At 53.7% G+C, this 24,138-nt stretch overlaps 8 protein-coding genes and 1 non-coding gene across 9 annotated transcripts; 6 read left to right on the forward strand and 3 right to left on the reverse strand.

Annotated features, from left to right (window-relative positions):
- Positions 1-733: 733 nt before the first annotated feature.
- Positions 734-6,164, forward strand: VTN31DRAFT_4712 (uncharacterized protein; the record flags this gene model as incomplete). Its single annotated transcript, XM_069405131.1, has 2 exons — positions 734-5,383; positions 5,439-6,164. 2 exons carry the CDS (start codon positions 734-736, stop codon positions 6,162-6,164), a joined length of 5,376 nt encoding a protein of 1,791 aa, XP_069260225.1.
- A 1,905-nt stretch (positions 6,165-8,069) lies between these two features.
- Positions 8,070-9,227, forward strand: VTN31DRAFT_4713 (uncharacterized protein; the record flags this gene model as incomplete). The annotated part of the gene is made up of 2 exons (XM_069405132.1): positions 8,070-8,267; positions 8,328-9,227. The coding sequence occupies 2 exons, from the start codon at positions 8,070-8,072 to the stop codon at positions 9,225-9,227; spliced, it is 1,098 nt and encodes a 365-aa protein (XP_069260226.1).
- An 821-nt stretch (positions 9,228-10,048) lies between these two features.
- VTN31DRAFT_4714 (uncharacterized protein) lies at positions 10,049-13,539 on the forward strand (the record flags this gene model as incomplete). The annotated part of the gene is made up of 3 exons (XM_069405133.1): positions 10,049-10,865; positions 10,925-11,276; positions 11,331-13,539. The coding sequence occupies 3 exons, from the start codon at positions 10,049-10,051 to the stop codon at positions 13,537-13,539; spliced, it is 3,378 nt and encodes a 1,125-aa protein (XP_069260227.1).
- Positions 13,540-13,784: 245 nt separating this feature from the next.
- Positions 13,785-14,375, forward strand: VTN31DRAFT_4715 (uncharacterized protein; the record flags this gene model as incomplete). The annotated part of the gene is made up of 1 exon (XM_069405134.1): positions 13,785-14,375. The coding sequence occupies one exon, from the start codon at positions 13,785-13,787 to the stop codon at positions 14,373-14,375; it is 591 nt and encodes a 196-aa protein (XP_069260228.1).
- A 172-nt stretch (positions 14,376-14,547) lies between these two features.
- Positions 14,548-15,357, forward strand: VTN31DRAFT_4716 (uncharacterized protein; the record flags this gene model as incomplete). The annotated part of the gene is made up of 1 exon (XM_069405135.1): positions 14,548-15,357. One exon carries the CDS (start codon positions 14,548-14,550, stop codon positions 15,355-15,357), a length of 810 nt encoding a protein of 269 aa, XP_069260229.1.
- A 3,188-nt stretch (positions 15,358-18,545) lies between these two features.
- VTN31DRAFT_4717 (uncharacterized protein) lies at positions 18,546-18,809 on the reverse strand (the record flags this gene model as incomplete). Its single annotated transcript, XM_069405136.1, has 2 exons — positions 18,546-18,674; positions 18,732-18,809. 2 exons carry the CDS (start codon positions 18,807-18,809, stop codon positions 18,546-18,548), a joined length of 207 nt encoding a protein of 68 aa, XP_069260230.1.
- A 1,589-nt stretch (positions 18,810-20,398) lies between these two features.
- VTN31DRAFT_4718 (uncharacterized protein) lies at positions 20,399-21,787 on the reverse strand (the record flags this gene model as incomplete). The annotated part of the gene is made up of 1 exon (XM_069405137.1): positions 20,399-21,787. One exon carries the CDS (start codon positions 21,785-21,787, stop codon positions 20,399-20,401), a length of 1,389 nt encoding a protein of 462 aa, XP_069260231.1.
- A 245-nt stretch (positions 21,788-22,032) lies between these two features.
- VTN31DRAFT_t56 lies at positions 22,033-22,103 on the reverse strand. The gene has a single exon. It is a non-coding gene; the product is annotated as a tRNA-Gly (tRNA).
- A 404-nt stretch (positions 22,104-22,507) lies between these two features.
- On the forward strand, positions 22,508-23,147 carry VTN31DRAFT_4719 (uncharacterized protein; the record flags this gene model as incomplete). Its single annotated transcript, XM_069405138.1, has 2 exons — positions 22,508-22,567; positions 22,638-23,147. The coding sequence occupies 2 exons, from the start codon at positions 22,508-22,510 to the stop codon at positions 23,145-23,147; spliced, it is 570 nt and encodes a 189-aa protein (XP_069260232.1).
- Positions 23,148-24,138: the final 991 nt, after the last annotated feature.

Genomic DNA, 24,138 nt, shown 5'->3' on the forward strand with positions numbered 1-24,138 from the left:
ACAGACCTCATGTTAACTAACTAGCTCTGAAAATGCTCTTTTTTTCCGAGTAAATAACTACCTAGATAAGTAAAATGGTCAAAAGCGGAGACACATCAACGCTCAGCATTTCTCTCTCCGCCGGGTCCCGTCCATATTAATATGCAACAACACCGCCGTAGGCCTGAGTAGACGAGTTTAAGCGAAAATTGTGCCATAATAATCCCGACTCTCGTTATCTCTTACAAACTCCAACTGTTTGGCTCCAAGTCGAATTGAGCCGGGGCTGGCTTGGGTACCGTAAACCCAGCATTTTTCCCTTCGGGCTCCGGGAAAGAAACTTAGGTACCTTTCCTACCTCTAGGGTGTCAACGGCTCAACACACCCACCCCTTTTCCCACTGCCTTTGCTCCCCTTGCATCGGTTATCCTCGATACACCCGGTCGCCCACGACGTCCCAGTTGCATTCGGCGTCCTGCGCGTTTTTGCTTCAACGCGCCATCCTGTCCGTGGCACGCGTGCGGGGATGCAACCTCCAACCCTCCTTTTTTCCGACCACTTTGTGCGTGCCTGATCGCCTTTTCGACCCCAGAGGGGCTGCGGGCTCGATGATCGCCATCTGCCCGCGCAGATCGCTCTGATTCTCCGTCTTCCGTCTGATCGGTCGCCCAACGCCTCGCCGTTCGACCCGACGACGGCACGCTGCCCACAACGCGCCCTCCCCCCTTCCGGCCAACCGTTCTTGCCCGTGAAGATGTCGCAATATCCGCAGGGCTATTCGGCATACTATGCCTACAACCAGTCGTCCGCGCAGCCGCCGCCCCTGCCGCCCCCGCCGCGGCAACAGTCCACGCCGCAAACTTCCCAATACAACCAGTATCAGCAGTCTGCCGCGGAGCCGCTGAGGCGCACCCCCAGTTATGTCCCCGGTGATGATTCGACGCCCATTGAAACCCGTCGTTACTTCGCCGCCGATGGCACGAGCTACCCGGCGCACGGCCATGCCGCCACGGGCGCAGTCTATGACCATCGCACGAGTACCACGGACAGCTCACTCGGATCGCACCGTTCTCAACTCTCCACGGCCGGCTCCCAGCGCTCCAATCCTAGCCGATCGTCATCTCGTGGCTCGTCGAACTACTCGAGCTACCAGCATTCGTATTCGCCGCAGGCGTCCACGTCGACGCAGCCGGGTCAACCGGCCTATAATCCCCAGGCCTATAATAATGCTCAGAGCTACAACCCCCAAACCTATAATCCTCAACAATACTCTCGGCCGCATTCTTACTCCCTCCCAGGAACGTCCTACAATCCGCAGGCGTTTTCCTCCCTCAATACCAGCTCGCAGTATAGTCCCCCTCCACAACATTACCAGGCGTACAATCCGGCTGCATATCAGTCGTCGAACGCGACAAACTATGCGATCAATACTCAGCGACCAGCAATCTCCGTTCCTCCGAGGTATGCCCAATATTCAACGCCCGCATCGAGTTCCGATCATGCATATGGAGCTCGCCCATCCCATGAACCGTCTCCGAATCCTCCCTACCCCTATTCTCCAACCTCCCCGGTGACCCAGCATAGTACAACCGGATATATGTCTGGGCCAACGTCACCAACCTACACCTCAGCCCCCTCTTTTCCGGGCGCGAGCCCGCAGCTGTATTCGCCCTACCGAGCCTCGCAGTCATCCTTGTACTCGAGCGTGGACACCCTGGTGACTCAAGAAATGCCGACTGCTACAATGCCCGATCTGCCGCCGGCCCCGCCGGTTCACCAGTCTTTTGGTGACCAGCCGTATGGCAGGCCCTCCAGTGGATCAGATCCCGCGGTAGCAGCCTCCATGTCATCCTCGGCATATCCTGCGGGGGCAGGAAGCTCGCCCAGACGATCGAACACGCTTGATCGACATCCACAGGCGCGGCCGCTCCCAGGGCCACCCCCGGATGCCGAGGAGTCGGACGTTCCGACCGGGAATGGCGGCATTTACGACCTGATGAACGAAGTGGAGGCTGCAATGGAGGAACGACCGTTGACCGCAGCCGAGAGCAGCGGCAGCCGACTGTCGCAGTCAAACCCGCACACGCCCGACGTTGCTCGACCGGATCCTCTGCTTGCAGAGGGGAATCAGGCCATACACTTATCTCCCGATGAGCGACATACTCACACCAACGGCAACGTGCCCACTGGCACTGGCCAGTACATCAACTACGACGCCTACAGTGATGATAGCGATGCAGAAGCTGAGGCGGGGTTGGCCATGATGCGCGAGGCGGAGGAAGAAGAGAGGGCCGAGGCAGAACGGCTACAGAGCAGCGGCGGCCCAAGGAGCTCACTCTTTGCTCCATACGGAGCTTTGTCGGCGGTGCCGTCGTCTTCAACGCCCCCCAAAGAGGACAGTGACAGCGAGAGTGATGTCCCTCGGTACGACATCGCACTTTATGAAGGAGGGTACCAGGGGAATCTGCACTACGGTGAGGAAGAACTCAAAGCCGTAGCAGAAGCTCGCTCCAGAAGAACTTCGGATGTCGAACGGCCGGAGAACCCTGAGGACCCTGGACATCTCTCAGACGATGGCCAATTTTATCTTCCCAGTGAGGAGTCCATTCATCCGTTCCCGTACCCGTCCTCTGCCAATGCACGGGTGGATACCGGAGGAACCGGTGGTCTCTCCGAGCCAGGGCCCGTCAACAACCGCAGGATGAGTTTCGATGACGGCGACGAAGAGGGAGCCCTTGCCGGACACGACTCCGCGGCTCACTCAGAAAGCGAGAGCCCTATTGCTGGCGAGCCTCCTGACCTCTTCTTCCATCCTGGAATGCGGCCCCTCCCACCGCCACCGGTAGCCCCGGCGGCGGGAACTTCGCCCACAAGGAGATCGGAGGATCAGGATGCTTCCGGGCAGAGTAGACCTCTTCCACAGCCTACTCCATCCGACTCGTATGGGTTCACAGTCCCGCGGTCGACATCTTTGTCGGACCACAGTAACACACCGCGTACTGACCCTCCCATCAGATCCAAGACCGATGCAGACCGGGCCAGGCACAGGCAACAATCACAGCAACAGCTACCTCATCGCCCTGCAAGCATGTTTGCTTACAATGCGCCGCTGGAGCCGTCCGCATTAGCCCTCGATCTGCCGACTCTTCCAGCTGCACGGCGCAAGAAGTTCAATCCTGCCAAACTTTCATCAGAGCAGTTCCGAAAGTGCTCCGAGCCCTGGGCGCTGAGCGCTATCGTCGCCTGGATCAAGGACTTGGCGGAGGAAGAGACGGACTTGAAGGAGCAAGCCGTTGTTGAAGCCATCGTCGCGTTGTTTACTCACAAAGTTCCAACCATGAATATCGCCGATGCGGAAACGCTCGCCGATAGAGTCGTGAAGAACATGCTGGAGGAGGGTGCACTGGTCAAAGAGGAGGAATGGGTCAAGTTCGGTCAGGGGACCTTGTCCGGCGTGCTATTTCAAATCACCGGCAGTGGCTGCTATTCGTCCCGGGTCCACGAGCAGGAGACAGAGAACTTCGATCGTTGCTACTCGCATCACTGCATGAGGACGTTGAAGAAGATCAACCTGAAGGCCGAGATGATGGAGCCACAGAAGAAGGCAGAAGACTGGGTCACGTTCTACAAGGTGCCGCGGGAGGTATGGGAGGCGCATCCTAGAAAAGAAATCGATCGTCAGAACAATCTCCACGAGATTGTCACCACCGAGGATGCCTATATCGCGCAGCTGGACTTGCTACGAGAACTGTACCGGGATCAGCTTGCTACCATCCAGCCGCCGGTTATCAACCCCAAGCGCCTCGAGAAGTTCTTGACGGACGTTTTTGGAAAGGTGGATGCAGTCAAGAAGGTAAATGAAGATTACCTCTTGGCCCAGATGAAATACCGTCAGAAAGAGCAAGGGCCCTTCATTGTAGGCTTCAGCGATATATTCCGGGAGTGGATTCGGAGAGCGAAGACGACGTATATTGAATATGCTGCGACATTTCCTCACGCAAACTACCTCGTTCGCATGGAAGCAGAGCGAAACCCCATGTTCCAGCAGTTCCTCGACCAAGCCCGTGACAACCCGAAGTCGAATCGGCTTAGCTGGGATACTTATCTCAAGGCCCCGATCACTCGGATTCAGCGATACACGCTGCTCCTCAGCACGGTTCATAAGAACATGGTCAAGGAGTCAGAAGAGAAGACCAACCTGGCCCAGGCCATCGAGGAAATCAAAATGGTCGCGATGGAGTGTGATAACAAAGTTGGCGAGATGACAAAGAAGGTCGACCTTATGGAGTTATCGTCAAAGTTACAATTGCGTCCGGAGATGAAAAAGGTGGTCGAGCTGAATCTGGAGCACCTTGGTCGGCAAGTTATTTTCCGAGGCGACCTTCAACGGCCAGGCACACGGACGAGATTCAATCTGGTGGACACCCACGCCATCTTGTTCGATCACTACCTGGTGCTTGCCAAGGCCGTGCAGAGCCGTGATCCTAGGAGCGGCAAGCAGGAGATCTACGATGTCTCGAAGCTGCCCATTCCGATGGATCTGCTCGTCTTGGAGAGCACCAATGACGACCCGGTGGTGAAGTCTGCGGTCCGGGGCATCTCCACGGTCACTCCGGCGGCAGCGGTGGCCGCGCGGGGATCAGGAACCGGCACGAACCCGAGCGCCAACGCAACCTTTGCGTCGTCGGATGGCACCCGAGATGACAAGATCCTGTTTCCGTTCAAGGTGAAACATCTGGGCAAAACCGGCACTTACACACTGTATTCTACGTCTCTGCAGAACCGGCAGGAATGGTGTGAGAAGATCATCGAGGCGAAATCGAAACATGCCGCGTCCCTCTTTGCCCAGAACGCAGAACCATTCCGGCTGCGGGTATTAGCTGATGTATCGTTTGCATATTCGGAATCGCCTGGTCCGAAGCCGGTCACTATCAAAGGCACTCCCTTGGATCGAGCCATCCAAGAAGTCGAGGCGCGGTATGCCAACTTACCCAAGCCCAACGTGGTCTGTCGAGCGGCGGTCAACTGCGCGACTGTCTTCCAGCAACGCTCCGGCCAGCTCATGTGTGCTATTGGTACTGATGCCGGAGTGTTCATATCTCCCTACGATGACCCACGTGGGTGGGTGCGCGCTATCCCCGCTCGCAATGTTACGCAGATCACGGTGTTTGAGGACTTTAACTTGCTCCTCCTAATCGCAGATCGATCCTTGATCGCTTACCATTTGGACGTGGTATGTCCTGCCAATGGAGTGCCCGCACAGACATCTCAGCATGATTCGTCACGGCGTGCGCCCCAGAAGCTCTCCGGAAACCGTGAGGTGGGATTTTTCGCTGTAGGCCGCATGAAGGATCGGATCCTGGTTTTCTACAAAAAGAGAGATGGAATCTCGTCGACCTTCAAGGTATGTTCGTGGTGGCATATGGAGTCTGGGTTACTGACGGTCAATGCTCTTCCAGGTCCTGGAACCAGTCCTTCAGAAGTCTGTGACCAACCGATCACGCTTTCTATCTCGACGTGGACAGACTGATTTCTTCCGCGATTATGACGAGTTTTACATCCCGACCGAGAGCTACAACATCAACTTGTTCCATAGTTCTCTGGCCATCGCGACGCAGAGGGGCATTGAGGTCATGACTTTGGACAAGAAGCAACCCTGGTCGGTGCCTTTCCTGCGGTCGGAAACCCCGGAGGCGCAGTCCTATCTCACTAGCATTGGCAACCGTATCAAAGACCTGCGGCCCTTGGGCATGTTCCGACTCAGCGACAGCGAGTTCATTATCGCGTACAGCGAGTGTGCCGTGTACGTGAACAAGCATGGCGATGTATCCCGGAGCGTCATCATGGAATTTGTCGGCCAAGCGCAAACCGCCTGTCTGTACGGACGGTTCTTGATTCTGTTCAACGAAGACTTTGTAGAGGTGCGCAATGCCATGAACGGGCGCCTACGACAGGTGATTCCGGGTCGTAACGTCGTCTGCCTGGACCATGGCGGCAATCCTATCGGAAACGGGTTGAGTCCTATGAACGGCAGTAATTTCAGTCCCGCCGCCGTCAATGGGCACTTCTCTTCTACCAGCGACGCCGGCCGAGGTCGAACTGTCAAATTTTGCATGCAGCATCCCAAGTACGAACGAAGTCAGCTTGTCGTGGAGTTGATCGAGAACGAAGGCCAGAAAGATTAACGAGGGGAGTTTTCTTCTTTTTCTTTTTTTTTTATTACTTTCTCTTTTACTTCGTCTTCAATTTTGTTCTCATTTGGAACTTGTCTCTATCATGATTGTTGTTAAAACGACTGTCAACGGTTATGGCGATACCAATGCGTCCTTGCTTGTTTTGTTTACGGTACATAGGAGAGTATTCCTTTCTCGGGTTTTATCCATGATCTGTCCTATTCGAAATGTCCTGGATGTGTTGAGACCTATAACTGCCTACCTACTTGATCATGATGCTTTTCTATGGTTCGGACACGTCCACGCTCTGCATCTTCCATTCTATGATGAGTCTTTGCAATGCAGGAAAAAAAGAAGCATGTTCCTCAATGTCCAAAGAGATTGTTTCACTACACTGTAGACTAGGTATTGAGGTTTGGTTTATCATATATACGCCCTCTGGTCGGCTGAAGTTGGCAACACAAGACAAGGTAACCCTCCTACTCCAGGATTCGGAGCCGGAATTTTGAGACGGAGCTGTGAGATGCGTTCCTTGTGGGGAAAGTCCCTAGCCTTTCCATACTGTATGTACTTCAGAAAATGCGTCTCTCTATGGCGGCGCGGCCCGTCCTCATCCGCTCCCCTCCGCCCAACTCGTACGGTAGGTTACTCGGTACCCACGTCAAAGTTATGGATGGGACGGTGTATCTTTTTTTTTTCCGCCTCCGAGTTTGATGAGCGCTGTGATTGGTCAGTTCCAGAGTTTTCATCGTTGATTCGTTAATTAGGTAGGTAGTTACCAGATCCATCATCGCGATAAACTCTGGACAACTGCATCTGTCTTGCTGCATCGATGTCATCACATTTCATACCTCGTAGTGATTGTGAACCGCCACCGCTAATGAAGAGGTTTGGGAGAGGTTCTGGAGTGAACAACAAGATGGTCTAGCACAAGGAAAACACTTCCAAGTCTTGTACGGTCAGGTTAGTACTTTATACTCCGTACATAGTACCTAGTTAATGTAAAGGAGTTTTGATACAGAGTTGATGATGTAGAATTACACGTTGTCATTCCAGTCAGCGAGTGTTTCATCAGGCAGTTGATGCTTGACGTACAACGGCAGCATTTCAAAATATAGTAGATTACTAGGTAGTCTTTGTACCAATAGCCCATTCACCTGGATACAAAGCTTTCGGATCATGGAACGTATCGACAAGGATAGAGTGGCTTGCCTGTGATCGCTGTCTGTCCCTGGCACGCAGGTCCACGGGACTCGGAACGAGCAGTAACTACTGGGAGACTCGATGGTTCACGGACTACGATTTTAGGTCATGCATCGATTTGCCGGCCCAAGAATATATTACCTACGAGTACAGTTCGCTCCATTTCAGTTGACGGGGCTTTTGGAGAATTGCAGCTGTCGTTCTGTCTCTCAAGGTGATTGCAGGTAACAACTGGATAATGGCTATCGCGCATAGTAACCTGTAGGATTTGCCCAGTCCATACCGAGAGAGTACATTGCACTTGATAGACAGCTCCACTGCGCATCCGTGTGCGGCAGTTCTCTGACATCATGTGATTGTGACGCCTCCTTCAGTTATGCTGTGTCCAGCTCCGCACTCTAATCATTCCAAGATGACGCTGTGTCCTCGGCGCATCGATCTCGTCTCGCATCATCCGTTGTCACGGTAGGAGGATGATGAATCTTCCAACTTGGGGGGCTGATTGGAACGGGAACAAATGGATGCCTGTTCTGGCTTAGATTAGAAGCAGGTTACGTAATATCTTAACCTACTTAATCAGGACTAGCGTATCTTTCCACGCTTACGTAGCGGTGGCCTTATCCTCTCTCCCCGCCACGGGACGATCCTACGATCTCTCTCTTGTCTAACTTCTCGTCGCTCGTTTTCTTGTCACTGCAGAACATCGAGTGTCGCATGAGAATGTTGCTCCATTCGGCTCTGGCCATCGGGGCCTGGGCGCTGAGCGCCTCCGCCCTCTTGGTCGTTTCACACCCGATCGAAACCATCGCATCCAAAGGCATGGACATCGACATCGTCTGCAACGACTGCCCGTTCCCGGAGATCGCTAAAGATGGGCAGGTCATCTGGAAGAAGGATGTCGAAACCTCTGTGGTAAGACTGCCCGGGTGGTCGATGCTTTAGCCTCGTCATACTGATCAGAGTTCCGCGCAGTCGCTTAATTTCGCTACGGACAATGACGCTCTGTACCTCAACGGCGTCCAGGTCTTCCCTGAGCCCCCCGCCGTGGTGAACGTCAAGGCTATTGAACGTCGCATGTCGGATGGGAAAGCGACCGAGCCGCTGAGGATGGGATTCTCGCTCGCAGCAATGACGGTGATGACGCAGGAGGATAATGCAGAGCTCCTCCAATTCCGGTTCGACCCGCTGGATATCGAGGGCTATCCGGCGCCGCTGAAGGCAGTCTCTCTGTTTGTGGTTCGGAGTCCCTCTGGAGAGCTGACTATCGGGCGGTTTGATCTCGAGGAGTCCACAAAGCCCAAGGGCCACTTGGCGTTGAATCAGTGTCACGGGAAACCCGCGTGCTTGAAGAGCGTCCTGCTCCAGCGCCTCCGCGTGCTTCTGCGAGTTGTCCGGGAGCGGATCATGAAAGCGAAGGGTCATCTGCGACTCGGGGGCTGCCGCGGTCGGAAAGGCGATCGCATCATCTACACTCACAATGGTCAGCCTTACATCAAAGGTGTGCCACTTCGGGGTCACCGATGGGGTGGCACGCGGCCGGGCCATGGCCACCCTCCGCCGCCGCCTCATGGCCACTGGCGCCCGCTGCATCACAGACTGTCCCATATCGTTCGTTTCATCGTGGTTCCGACTCTTCTCGGCATTGTTGCTGGATTGACTGCCAGCATCCTCGGCACATTGGTGGGCCGTGGAATCAACTATCTCTGGTCCCGCTACCGTCGTAGCTGCTGCCGCCGCAAGCGTGCCACAGGTAATCTGGAGCAGGGCGCTGAGAGCGAGAAGGTCGGTTTGATGGCCGCCGACGAGCTGAACGAGGAGCTTCCTCCATACAGCGAAGAAACGCATGTCGAGCTCCCGGTGGACAAGCAGTAATCACGACAACATTAACGATCATGCGCGATGCGCCATACTCATACTTTAGGATAAGCGGGTTCCAGGATGCAGGTCGATCACTGGAGTTTTTCTGCCTTTGTTTCTTTTTCTTCCGGTTTCTTTTCTCGTTAAACAAGCCATTCATTTGGATATTCCCTTTGGCTCTACGAGTAACAGTCAGCTACTTCGCACGTTACTGATTCGTATTGCTGTTTTGGTCTTTCTGATCTTGTACTGTATCGAATTCCCCAGCCGGTTAAGCGATTCAAAGCGTGCTCCCTGAAATCTTCGCGATGCACTCCGTAATCACCGTAAGGCCAATCATGGTCTGAGAGTGAGGCCCCTGATGCACGTGACCAGGCCGGCGCTCTCCGCATGCTCCGCTAGCTTGTCCAGACTCGACTCAGGAATCCAAAGTAACCTAAATCCGACGGTCCTGAACGCAGCGAGCAATGACATTGCGCGTATCTCTGCGCCTCGCTGCGGCCATCCTAGTGTTGTCCCCTTTTCCCAATAGAGCACTTCCCCTCGCAGTCCCTTTTTGCCGCTGACGGACGCATTGACGATGAAGATGTGGTTCATTCATTGAACCATGATTTCCAGCCGCCCTGCAATCTTGGGTTAACTGATGCTACACTGCCAGGTCGACGGTTCTTGCGGTTCTTTTTTGCTGTAAGGCTGGCAGTTAATATTGCGATTCCATTGATTTTCCCTCTTCTTGACCTCCCAGAAGAGAGCGCCAGTGTGCTCTCCTTGGGCCTGTTCGACAACTTCTCCGTCTAAATAGCATTGCTCCGCTTCGGTCGCGCAACCAGAGCATCATGTTCCAGCTCTCGTCGCTGGTCCAGAAGGCTCAGTCCTTCATCGATCCCGCAAACTTTGCCCTTCCCAGTCTCTCATCCAACGACCGCAATCCCTCCAGAGCATCCCTCTTCCGACAGCAATTCCGTCTCCCAGATTCTCAGAACCCCCTGCAAGAGATCACGGCGGAGCTGATCCTCCCTCTGTCGCCATCCTCGACCGCGGCCAGCCAGGGAAATCGAGATCTAGATAGGGCAGGGAACCGGTACACGGGCCGATTACACCTGAGTGAGCGGTTTTTGTGCTTCTCGACACAGCCAAGCAGTTTCCTCCCCACGGCCAGCTTGAGCGCTTCGACGGCATGGACGGGACAGACTCACGGTACAGGGCCCTCGGGCAATGGGTTCACTATCCCCCTCTGTGCCATACGTCGGGTGGAGCGATTGAATAGTCTCAGTCATGTCTTTACGCTCGCGCTGACAACGTGGAACGGCGCTCTGGGGAAACCGCAGGCGTCAAAGGACCCGAATTTTGTCCCACAGCGGTTTACCCTGCAGCTGATCGGCAGCAGGCAGAGCTGTGAACGCTTCTGTGATGGTCTAAAGAAGGGTCTCAGAGAGTGTATGAAGGAGATTGAGAATCTTCGCGTCGTCGCTTCTGCAGCTTACTCCGAGTATCTCCTCACAACACCGCCGAAGAGCAAAGATGATCCAGATAACACTGCCCCGGCCAGACAGCCCCCTGACGCGGGACTGGGAATGATATTTCGATATCCCGGCGATCCGCGCAAGCTCAGGGATCGAAGTAAAATGCGTTTATGGGCCGAATATTTTAGAGGTGAACTTGCGTCAACAGTGATACTCGCTGGGCCGTCGATCGCTAACATCCCCGTGCAGAAAACGGGCGCAATCTAACACTGATCCGCCAGCCCACTTTTCATAAACTCATCCGCGTCGGTCTGCCGAATCGGCTGCGCGGTGAGATCTGGGAACTGACATCAGGCTCGTTATATCTCCGACTAAGGACCCCGCGGTTCTATGAGGAGACCCTCGCCAAGTACTCGGGACAAGAGTCCCTTGCCGTTGACGAGATCGAGAAAGATCTAAACCGTAGTCTGCCCGAGTATCCGGGATTCCAGAGCGAGGAAGGAATCAACCGCCTACGACGGGTGCTCACCGCCTACAGTTGGACAAACAAACAAGTTGGATATTGCCAGGCGATGAATATAGTGGTCGCGGCACTGTTGATGTGCGTCCAATGCTAAACGCAGGGACCTGGCAAATCAGCTGACGGGGACAACAGATACATGTCCGAAGCGCAGGCATTTTTCCTGCTTTCCGTCCTGTGTGATCGACTGCTCCCTGGCTATTACTCGACCACGATGTACGGCACGTTGCTGGATCAAAAGGTCTTCGAATCGCTAGTGGAGAAGACGATGCCCATCTTGTGGGACCATCTGGTGAAGTCAGACGTGCAATTATCCGTCGTATCTCTGCCCTGGTTCCTCTCGCTGTACATTAACTCCATGCCCCTGGTTTTTGCTTTCCGTGTGTTGGATGTATTTTTCCTGGAAGGCCCCAAAGTTCTCTTTCAGATCGGGCTAGCTATCCTTCGCATCAACGGCGAGGAACTGTTGGATGCCCACGATGACGGCACTTTTATCTCGATCCTCAAGTCATATTTTTCGCGACTGGATGAATCAGCTCATCCGCGTTCGGAGAACCCGAAGTTGAGGCAAATCACTCGCTTCCAGGAGCTGATGGTGGTTGCTTTCAAGGAGTTTGGTGGGATAACCCACAGCACTATCACGGAACAGAGGGCTAAGCACAAGGATGCCGTTCTTGAAAGCATCGAAAGCTTCGCCAAGCGCACATCGATACGGAACCTGGGCCCGGAGAGCAAGAAGCTCAGCCTGGATGATCTGGGCGCGATTTATGACAAATATTACGATATCCTTTATGAACAGGAGCAACGACAGAAACGTCTGGCGGAGGAGAAGCAGCGGATGGAGAAAAAGAAGATGGAGCGATTGTCTGTTTTGGGGCCACCAGTTGACGCTGAGGTCGGTCGCGTTGGGTTGGGTCCCAGTCCCACGCACATGGACTACGAGGCATTCCGGCATTTTTTGGCCGCAGTCGCCAAGTGGGCGGTCGCGGATTCGCCCGGTCCTTCCCGACAGCAGTCGACGTCGGAAAAGGACCGGTCTCATAACTCGGTGCGGGGTCGCAGCGCGTCAGTTTCGAAGCCAGAGCCTGCAGACCATGAATTCATGCAGCGGCTGTATCGGAAATGGAAGGCGGATGACGCCGATGGGTTGAGTCTGCAAAACGTCGTGAATGGGCTGGCACGGCTCAAGGGCACGCGAGACATCATGAACTCGATCAATTACTTCTTTGACTTGTATGATGATCAAGGCAATGGCCAGGTTGACCGGGAAGGGATTCTTAAGATGTCCGAGGCCCTGCTGTTTTTGTCTCGAAGAGGGTTCGATGGGGCCATCGTTGTATCTGAAACGCAGGATGAGATCCCGGAGGCCGGCGTGCCGATCGAGAAACGCGAGCGAGTCAAGCTCAGCGTTGAGGAACGATTTCTGGGCAGTGTCAGTTCCTTTATCCGGCGCTGCTTTGAATACGCCGACCCCAGCCATCCTCAGAACCAGTCATCAGACAACGCGTCAGGCAATGCTGCAAATAGGCTAGATGCGTTCGTGATTGACGATGGGGAGGAGGAGGATGAAGATCTTCTGGAAATGGACGAGAAGTCCGGGAAGCAATCGCCTCCAGCCCAGGCGACACCACAGAACGAGCAGAATTCAACCAAACCCTCGATCGGTCGGCCCGAAACAGCAAACGCGGCCCTGAACCCGAATAAACCACTTCACATCACTCTCCCGACGTTCCGCATGGTGATCCTCGCGGATGAGCTCCTGGAGCAATTTTTTGAGTCCTTCTTCCCTCAGTCTTTCCGCCTGTCAGACCATCCTCTCCCGGCCTCTGTCGCTCCGTCGTCGTCTTTGTCGTCGAATCTTACCACGTTCTCGAATCTTGGCCAGGCCAAGGCGCCATCACAGACCATGTCCGGGGCCACCGTGGGCGGAGCATCCGGCGGCATCGTGCCTCCGGCCAAGGGCCTGCGCGGAGTTCTGGACAACATTGTGTCCGACGGGATGCGAATGGCCGCGGAGGTGCGCAAGAAAATGGAGGAAGCGCAGCGCGAGATGGAGCGCAATGCGCTGGGGCGCGGAGACGCGGACGAGGACGACGAAGACGAAGATCACGCAGCAGGGCCCGCCAGTGGGTTACTCTCGTCAGGTGGAGCGGCTGTCGATCCGGAGCGACGAAGTGTGCGCGAGCGGGACCGGGACCTGTTGGAGGGAGCGGAGGCCGCAACGGTGCCGGATGGGCACGGGCCTTCGGACGGGTCTGGGCCACCGACGTCATCGGACCCAGCAGGATCGGCGGGAGGAAATGATGGGAATGGCGGAGTTAACAAGGTGGAGTTTGAGTCATAATGTAAATTGTTACTGGCGGGCTTTGATATTTTTCTTTTCTGTTCCATTATTGAACGGGGTGTTGATCTGCGAGGATATTATTATTACCATTTTATCGTGCGGGACAAGTTAGGGTTGACGATGGGCTGTGAATATGTTGATCATCTAGATAGAGACCATCGCCACGTGATTCCCCTACCTATAATCCAAAATTCAAAGAGCCAAATAATACCATGCACGACAAAACAGAATCTTGAGCAAGCCCAATGGTCGAACCAGACGGCATCGTTGCTTCTTCCCCTGAGCGGGTCCGCCAGCATCACCACATCGATGGACGAACGCTCGAAGGCGGCGGACAACTCGTCCGCAACGCGCTGACGCTATCGTCCCTGACCCGGAAACCCATCACCATCACACATATCAGAGGCAAGCGGGAAGGCGGCAAGAAGGGACTCAAGGGATCCCACGTCGCGGCGGTGAGGTTCTTGGCCGAGGTCTGCCGCGCAGAGGTGACGGGGGCGGAGGCCGGGTCGGAGACAGTCGAGTTTATTCCCGAGTGGGGAGCTACTCCTAGTTGTACTAGTAGTACTACGACGACTCCTAGTAGGGTCGATGGTGGTGAGCGGGCGACTGGTGATGGTGCTACTCTTACTCCCATAGCTGTTGCCGCTGCCGCCGTTCAGCCGGAATACGTGATCGAGCTGCCCACGGCCGGGTCGGTGTTTCTGGTCTTCCAGGCGCTGTATCCGTATCTCTTGCGGGCCGGGGCGGGGGTCTGGGCCAGGGAGGAGGAAGGACGGGAAGCTGCACCTGCGCATCACGGGCGGCACAAACGTGCCCAAGGCGCCGTCGTTTGACTACGTGGCGCAGGTGCTGGTGCCGACGCTTCGGCGGCTGGGGTTCCCGGCGCTGGACGTGCGGCTGCGGGAGCGGGGGTGGTCGACGGGGCCGAGAGCCGCGAACCGGGGGGCCGTCGAGATCAGGATAACCCCGTTGGAGGGTGACGGGCCCGAGACGGCGCGGTTTCCGATGCTGCACCTGGATCGATGGACGAGGGGTGCTGTGGTTGGGGTTGAAGTGACGGTGTTGGCGCCGGATGATCCGTTGGAGACGATCAACCGCAGCGAAGGGGGGAGGACTACGACTGTTCGAGAGTATTTGGCGGGCAAAACGCTAAAGGCGGTTGGACGGGCTCTGAAATCATTGGCACAGAGAGGGCCGGAGCGCGGAGATGTGGACGAGAAAGATACTATCGAGACAGCAGGTGAAGACGAAGACGATGCGAAAGAAATCCCCGTCACCATCCACACGTCCGAGAAAACTTACCATCAAGCACACATCTACATTCTACTAGTGGCGCACACGGCGAACGGATTCCGGCTCGGCGTTGATGGGCTCTTTGGCGGGTTTGGCGACGGTGGCAAGGGCAAAGGCAAGAGCAGGAGGAGCAAGAACAAGAACCAGTATAAATACGAAAAACAAAAGGACTCGAAAAGGGGCCCACGACAAGCAGCTGGGAAGAATCAAAACTCAGAGAAACAGTCCAGTCTGGACGCCTTCGTCGACAGCTGCGTGGGCAATCTGCTCGAGGAACTGCTACCGGAAGACTCTTCCGAGTCGGCCGACCAGACGCCGAGTCGTCATCGGCCTTGCGTGGACGTCCATATGCGAGATCAGCTGGTGATCTTTGATGCGCTGGCAAGAGTGGACCATGGGGCGCCCGCTCGGGCGGTTTCCGACGAGAGTCTGGTTGAAAATGACAAGTATTGGAGTCTCCATACGCAGACTGCGCGGTGGATGTGCGAAGAAATCTTGGGGCCAGGGTTGTGGCATCCCTGAATCTGTCCAGGGAGGTGTCTTTGATTGGGTGATGCGATTGAATTTGTTGCATCATTTGGTTTGCTGAGAAAGGGCAGTTGTTATTAGGCTGATGCCGACCCGGCCCTTTTTTTTTTTTTTTTCTCAAGAACGCTGTACGGAGTATTCCTAGGCGTTGAGGCTTAGCGAATAACAAAGTCCTTGTCTAACGCAACTGTCGCCTATTAATGAGAAAAATGCCTCGTTCTTGGCCATGCGCTCACGAAGCAAAGGAACATGCCTATCATCTTGTTAGCCATTGCAGTGCTTGAACCTGTTCACGGTTGTGAGGCGGGACTGATCAAATTTCTGGAGGCAATCAATCACCAAATGCTTCTAGAAAATTTCCCGTTTTGTACTCCGTACATGGAGCCCTAATCTGACAATTCACCGATTGGTCGCTTTTAGGGATGACTTGCAGGATCCTAACTCCTGGGACTCCATACTACATATGTACATACATGCTGAGTTCCAGAATTTCTAATTCCTCGAGAGAGGCTGATTGGCACGGCCAACACCTCAATCGCAGGGAATCGAGACGACGGTGCTTTTCTTGTCGGGCAGTGCCGAATTGGGGTACGGTAAATACCTATCGCAAACAGACGAATCAACTTCTGGACTAATCGATCGTTTCGTGCAGGATTACCTGTATCGAGGAATTGATCGAATGAGCCCATTGCTTACATGCAGAAGCAGGCTTGCAACCTTATTTTTCCCTCGGATTCTGGAACCTTGCCAAGTCAGGGGGATGATACAGTACACCGCAGACAGTGGGGAGTACTTACCACAAAATAGGTATGGGGTACTCCGTACCACGGGGTAAAGTTCTGAGATTTTGTATCGAGTTCGTTACTGTAGTTGAACCACTGCAATGGAACGAAATCGGAGCCCAATTGGGCGCTGGAATTCAGGCGTGGTGGTTGCAACTGACGTTTCAGGGGATTGTAGTCTACACCAACAACAAATCAGGTATCTAGGACAGCCAACACATCCCACGATGCTGGACTGACAGACTGCTTCCAGGCAACATATACAGATTTAGAGTCCGGTAGGTAGGCTACTACCTAGTTATCTGATCTTCTTGGCTAGACCGAATGGTACGACTTCACGCTTGTCCGCGGAGAATATATGACTAGTCGAATATTGGGGTCGATTAGCAGCATGCATGTCACAAACTCACAATATTGCTTGCATACGCCACGGGCTGCCTAACGCCCAACGGAGTAATTGATCGTTTCTTTCCATCGTCATCCGGATGTTTGTTTGATAACTTAGTTTTGTTTGTATATCTGGTCTCCGAGGATACGCCTCGATGATCGAAGGACCAAGGCGAATTGAAATCGAAGCACTGTTCGAGAGCCAGTCTGTCCTATTTTCTCGAAAGTGCAGTGTACGGGGTGAAGGACAAGGTTGCCAACACAGATTCTCCAGCCCTAACTCTGAACGGCTTCAAGTCATACCTACCTACCTACCTGTACCTGTTACTCCGTCGTGTCGTACAGCATTGCGCAATTTTTGTGAAGTTACAACTTCATACATCACAACCACCATCATGGGCAACTATGTTGGGCTACAATGCAGAAAAAGTCCATGGTGTGCGGCAACAAAGACCGTCTGAAACTCGGGCAAACAAATGAGTTTGCCCTGAATTGTCGAACCCCTGAAGAAATCCATCATCTTCACGGCAGTTCGGCACCACGAAAAAAAAAAATTTCTAATTCTGAAACATGACAAGCCCCCTCGTCTCAACCCGGGGCGAACCCTTCCTCATATCCCAAGAAGGGAAATTGGACCATCACCAGGTTGTTGTTTTAGAGATCTATTACTTATTCCGCACCAGATGGGGAATTAATAGACAGAATCACGTACCTGGTCACAATGAGAGGAACAGTCAACAGGTAGGTACGGTACAGAGTAGGTGACTGTACTTGCTCTCCTCAGTCTCCTGCAGGCCAGTCTTGGTCCTTACTTAGAAACCCCTCCCTGGATCCGAAGAAGACCTCTTTTCCTTACGTCATGGGCACCATCCGAAGATCAACCTAACCCAGTACGGTACTAGTCTTTGTTACGGGGCAACCACTAGAACCAATAGGGTTAGCAATGTGCAGGTAAGTTCTCCGCAAGTTCACGATCGCCTTCCGGAGTCCTTCGGAGGCTTTTAGGGCTTAGGGTTGACGGAGGAGGGCTGAGTTTCTTTATGGAGTTGGCCGACTCCGTTGTTTCTCCGTAATACTAACTACAGTAATAACCTATCTATTTTTCCTTCCCTTTTCCCCATCCCATGTCGACATGTGCTTTTGCTTGTGCTGCAATTGTCCAATCATGTCGATTTTCGGGGGGCCGCTTCTTTGTTGGGCTTTCCCCCGGGCCATCGGGTATCATTATTACATGGTGGTAAAAGGATTGTGGTCAGATGATCGGCAACCGTGGATTTCTATTCGCTGTGCGGTGTGAATTGCTGGGCTGAGAAATCCCTCTGTACATCAATACATGTACGATGACGTATTGAGATCTTTCTGGAGTCGCTCGCGCAATGGTTTAACTGTAGTGTACACTGTTAACAATCAAAAAAGTTCGAAAATAGTAAAAAAAAAAAAGGCATGTCAGCCAGGACTTGGATGCACGACTTCTGTCCACCGGCTTCGAGACTTCACAGTTTACAGAATGAGTGCTCGTTGCAATGGTGCAATGAATTCTATAAACGACTAACTACCTCTAGATCATATAATCATATGTCAATATTGACGCAGATTGAAACGACAGGATTTGAATGCAACCAAAACGATGGATGACATATCAATGCAATCAAACAGCCCGTGACCCTCAAAGCAATCCTCCCATAGCAGTAGTAGTCAAAGGCCTGCCCCGCAGGAATCAAAAGAAACGATGGTTGTATCAGAAAAAGGAAAGTCGATCGCGTTGTCCGCTCGCGAGGTCCGGCTGGCGATTCGGCTCGACGCGGGCTTGTTGTAAAGTGCCGAAAGAAACAAGTCCACAATGTCCGACAAATGCAGGCCCATGCAACATGATGCAGAATCAACGACTGAGAACAGATAACGCCGTCGCTAGGAGAAGAAAAAAAAAGACGAATTCAGAGTGCCTCCCGAGTCCATGAAATCGTGTCAACCAAAGAAAGTGGATAGAAGAAGAGAAGCGAAAAGGAGCCCGCCCTACGCCTCGGCCGTTTTCTCCGCGGAGTCATGGGCCGAGAACTCAACGCGAATGGGCCGTCGATATTCTCGGTTTTGCGCAAATGGCGACGCGACTCTTCGCTCCGAGGGCCGGCGGAGATTGAGCGACTGGACAAACAGTCAGTCTGGAGAGAAGCAAGCAAAAACCAGAAAATGCACACTCACAATGCAGTCGCTGCATTTGGTGCCTTCCACGTTCACGCGGCCCCGGCAACCTCGCGGATAGTTGACGCACGAGTACATGGTTGCGGATCGTTTTGGCTTCAATGAAAATGCGGGGTGTGGCGCACCGAGTCCCAAGTTCTCTCAGAACCAGAAGAGGGGGCGTGTGATGTTCTGATCAAAGGAGGGGAGAACTTTTAGCTTTTGGAGGCGAGGAGGTAAATATAAGCACTCTAGGAGCGAATCCGTATGGAATCAAATAGTAACTAGGTATGGAACGTCGGCTCGAAACGGGCCAATGGTCCAGATCTAAACGCGCTAGGGTAGTCAAGGTTGGGTCAAATGACGTCGGGCTGCAGATATGCAGGAGCGGGATTTGGGTCCCCCTCAGCCTTGGTTGGTGCGGACGGTCTGTAGTTGGCCGTTGGGCTAGAGATGGCCCAAGGTTGATCTGTGCCAGACGGAGGATTGGATCGCAGAGGAAACGGGTGGAAATCACGTCCAGGAACAAGCTGTACCTATAAATTTGTGAAAGACAAAAAAAAAAATAAAATAAAAGCGAGTCGAGCCTGAAGACACGGAGTTAAAATAAGAGGAGCCAAGAGAAATATAAGTACTTCACGATGTGAATAAATCGTTTGATTACAGGAACAAGATCACTTGTTCGGCTACGAATCGAGTAATTTCCAATTGACTCGGTCATTGTCGATTTTGGGTAATCGGAGAATCACTCATCGTCATTCAGCGGCCATTTTTATTATTCTCCTTGAGAGTACAGTACTGTACTGTACCCCATATGGTGATGGGGTTATTCTCAGAATTCTCAGAATCCAACCAACCCTGAATGATGGATGCATCTTCAAAGAATCCTCCCTCCGATCGGGGCTGGACCCAGGTTTGATTGCCCTCCACCCCAAGGCCTTCAGCCAGTTACACTACACGAGGCGTCCGGAAACCGCGGGAGTATCTCTCAACCAACCGCATTTGATCAAAGCCTCGATTTCAGCTTGCGGCGGTCTCGGCGACCGGTCCAGGTCCATACCCATGGCCCTGGGACACGAGAGCCAAGTGTGGCCACCACGCATCGGCGCACACAATTGAAGTGCCGAGAGCCCCGAGAGCCGAGAGGAGCGGACAATCAAACCCTTCGTTTCAGGTCTCCGAGCAGCGGGACTGCGGGAGGCTCTGCTCAGTCCGAGCCTGCGAGGGGTCCAAATTAGGGCTGCCTGGTTGCGTTTCTTCGAATCTTCTTCGCACGGGAATATGGTGTCAGTGTCGGAGTGGTGGGTCTGACACGCCGTCCAGGCAAATACAAATAAAAAAAAAAAAAAAAAAAAACAAAAAAACAACTGTGTTGATGCGCTGATGCGTCAGCCACCTGGGTTGTCGGTTTCTGAAACTCCCCCTTTTGATCGTGGCTTTCCGTGGAGATCAGTTTTCATCTTGTGGCATTTACATGCAAGCCTGGGGACATGATGCCTGACGCGAGCATCTACATGATCTACATCAGGGTTCCAAACCCTAAAGAGAACACACACAGTACATACGGAGTAACAGTACAGTACTTACTAGTACGTAGCCAACCTGGGCATGTAGCCACTGTGAAAATGTCATCGTAATCATTATTATTGCCATCGGAACCATCTACACTCAAAAAGATTCGAACCGGTTTACACCGCTCCCATCACAGCCCCCCCGCCCAGCAGCCATCGCAGCACTGTCCATGTGGCAAAGATGCCCAACCCGGTAGCCAGGACAAGGCCATTTCCCTTCCATGTCAATGCGAGATACGCAGAAACCCCGACTGCAATCTCCTTGTTTCTCGCTACGGCGCGTTTGGATCTCCAATTCGGATCGATCGGAAACGGCGGTGACCACCGCACATCGTTGTACCGGTCCAGGGCGGTGGTCGCTGGCGAGGAGGGAGCTTCATGGATGGGCTGCAGTGGCACCGAAACCGCAAGACCCACCGCGCGATGGTCGGACGTAGGGAAGAGAGGCAACGCATCGTAGCCATGAATTTCGATCATCTCGCCATCACCCTTCATCCACGGCGGCATGTCCAGATACAAGATGCGATCGCACCAACTCGGCCACCGATTCGAGGCCCAGTACCATGCGGTTGGCTCCTCGACGCCGCCGAGACGGGTAGCTGCAGCTTGAGCCGCCTCGGAGTACTTGTATGTCGGCGGAAAAGCGACGGGCGCCTCCACGAGACCATGCAGTGTTCGGCCCGCCCGTCGCTCCCGCGTGAGCTGATCGTGCCTAAAGAGCTGCGAATGATGCCTGGAATGGGCTACGTCATCCACGGGCTGTGGAAACCGCGCTACATCATCCCTTGTAGGCGATCGATCGGATGTGCGGTAATTCAGGTCTCCGGCAAAGAAGAGATGTGTTCGCGGAGTAAACATGCCCGACTCGATCCGTTGTTGCGGCTGCTGGAGCAGTGCCGTGGCTTCCTCCTCCCCCTCCGCCGCTCCTCCGTGCTGCTCCTCGCCTTCTGTTTGCACATCTCGCACGAAGACTAACCGCTCTACAATCTTCCGCCAATCCTCGTTCCGCCGCTTGAAATCGTGCTCCATCGGTGCAATATGGGCCGCAACGAAGGTCAGTTCCACATCCTCGTCCGTGTCAGGGACCCTGTAAGCCAGCCGAGCGGCCACCGCCGCTTTGTTGCCCATGTCGTGTACTCCGAGTCCCGTAGCGGCAGTGCTCACCAAAGCAACACGGTGAGCAACATCGGTACGCACAAATACCAGAATCCCCGTCATCCCGCAGTATTCGGTCACCAGGTTCGTGTACTTGACACCATTCCCCCATCGCTTCCGTACCGCCAGCTCGACTGCGGCATGGACGGCATGGAAATAGGGGTGCAATAATGAACCTCCCAGGAACGCGTATGCAATAGGCGCGATCTCTTGGAGGGACACAACAAGGACGTGTGGGATGAAGGATTCTGAGGGACCTAAGGCATGGAAGAAATTCGTTGCAAAATGTTCTCGAGGAACTACATTGCGAGCACAATTAAACGTGAGAATGTAAATGCTGAGCCTTTCCATGGTTGATCATGCAGCGCTATGTTTTCAGCGTTGCAGTGCAAGGTCATAGCAGGGTCGGTTCTCTGGAAACTGACGTTAACTATTAACAAGGCTGATCGGCGCCAATTCGCATGGTTAGCGTCCAGCACGTACAGAGCCTTATCCCATCTGCTGTCTCGACAGCAAAAACATAAATAACTCGCCAACTGATTGGTGAACTCATCAACGACTTTATGTCAAAAAAAAAAAAAAAGGCAAAAAGAGAATGCATGATCCGCGAATCGAACGCGGGCCTCATCGATGGCAACGATGAATTCTACCACTAGACCAATCATGCATCTATAGATGCCCACTGAGCGATGTGATTCGCTCGCAGACGGGTGGGGATGTCCTCTTCTGCTTCATCATTCTGCCGAAAGGTGTCCCGGTGATTCCTGGAAAATGATCGACGCAGCTACAGCAAGAATAGGCGAAAAGTGTTTACTGTGAAGGAAGTTTATGTTGCTCTTGAGTATTATTGTGCCCGACCAAGGTACGAGCAGGACGGTTTACTCAGGAGTCGAGATGGACATGGTGATTGGCCGTGTTTCATGAACCAATCAACGGAGCGGAATTGCGACCAGCCCTGAACGTCATATTCCATCTGCTTCCGAACGAACACCCATCCGCCGGCTCCTTCTCATCCTTTCTTGCCAGTTAGCAGACACTGACAGATTCTGTCGTTCAGAGTCTGCAAGCAGGATGCTGTGCCCTATTCGGATTACAAAATTCGTCGGGACAGTGTCCCTGGGCCTTCTGACGGTATGTATCGCCCAACTGTCCGCTACCTAGATGATAGTACATACGACATTCTGACATTGGTTGTCACCAGGGGCTGTCCTATTCCATGGCGAACATCGTCATCCCGTCTCTTAAGGCCCTCCCAACTGCAGCCAATGGTACTCGAGCTTTGAAAGCTCTCAAGCGAAGCTCTCGCAAACATGCGCTTCGCTTGGCCAATCTCTCGACAGGCTGCCTCCTCTTTGCGTGGCTAGTCGCTCCCAAGCGCGCCAAGCATCCTTATCTCCTATGGGTTTCCATCACCTCGACTCTGGGCGCCTTTGGAGTGGACTATTGGTTCAACCGGCAACTCGGTCTCAAAGGTTGGGCGTGCGGTGTTCTAGGGGATCTTGACGTGCCCTCTCTGGGTCTCAGAAAGCAACCCTCACAGTCGCCCAAGAAGGATGAAGATCTGGTCGTGGTGGAAGCTGAATCGGATGTGAACGGCGAGATGGTGGAACAAGACATGGATCAAGAGCGGAAGCTTCACTCCGTCCGAACATGGCTCTCCGGCGCTGCCTTGACGATGGCGATTGTTGGTCTTTGGGGGGACCGCGCATGAGCCTAGGTACTTTGTCATTCAAAGACATCGCTGGTACTACGAAATATTCATGAGCGGCCTTCCCTCGGGCTTGGGGAAACGATCCAACGTTGCATAATGATGACCCCACTCCAGTCGGCTGCACTGAACTGCCACATCTCCTCTCAGTCGTCCTGCTGGTGGTACATGTCTGCGTGTATGTATAGCAAAAAAAATGTGCCACGAATAGACGGAGAAATCATCTCATAAGCAATCTGGATCGCACCTGCCTTTCCGGGGGTCTCGCGCCTTCCTCATTTCGTCCGACCTCTCGAAAACTTTCCCCGGGCAGCTTACGATGCTTTCAGACCTCCATCGTATCTTCGTCTTTCTATATCCATTTTCGCAGCATAGGAACAGTATCTTCAGCCAGGATCATCCGTTGATGGCATCAGATGCAGGACATCGATTGCGGCGAGCGAAGTCTGCCCCTTTCTCCCACCGCCGTCGCCAACCGCCTCCGCTGCCTGGACCTGTAGATTTAGGAGTGGGAAGAGTACACGCCACCGCGGCAGCTACTCGCGCGATGGCGCAGGCCAGACAAAGATCATCTCAGGGGTATTCTGACGATCAATCCTCGGCAGATGTGACTTCCAGGCCTCTTCCCAGCTCGCAACACCCGCATCGGGCCCCAAGTGTACGCTGTAGGGACAACATTGACCTGAGCAGCAACATGTCTATCCCCCAAACATCCCCAACACTCCCGTATGTACCACCAGCTTCGAGCGAGGCAGGATCACCAGGAGACATACTGTCTATTCGTGAATTTCAGGGCTATGGATGCCCGGACTTCGATACCCCGTCATCATACCGGCGCTTGCGAAAAGCTCGGTCCATGTTCTCTACGCGAGGGCGTGCGAGGGCAAGTATTTCCAAGGCCCAGATGGACACAAGTCCTGCGATCTCGCAACATGCTCGTGGAAATGATCATCATAGAGCTCTTCGCCACTCAATGTCATTCTATCACTCTCTA

The sequence above is a fragment of the Thermomyces dupontii genome (assembly GCF_041956625.1).
Source record: "Thermomyces dupontii strain NRRL 2155 unplaced genomic scaffold VTN31scaffold_4, whole genome shotgun sequence".
Lineage (NCBI taxonomy): Eukaryota > Fungi > Ascomycota > Eurotiomycetes > Eurotiales > Trichocomaceae > Thermomyces > Thermomyces dupontii.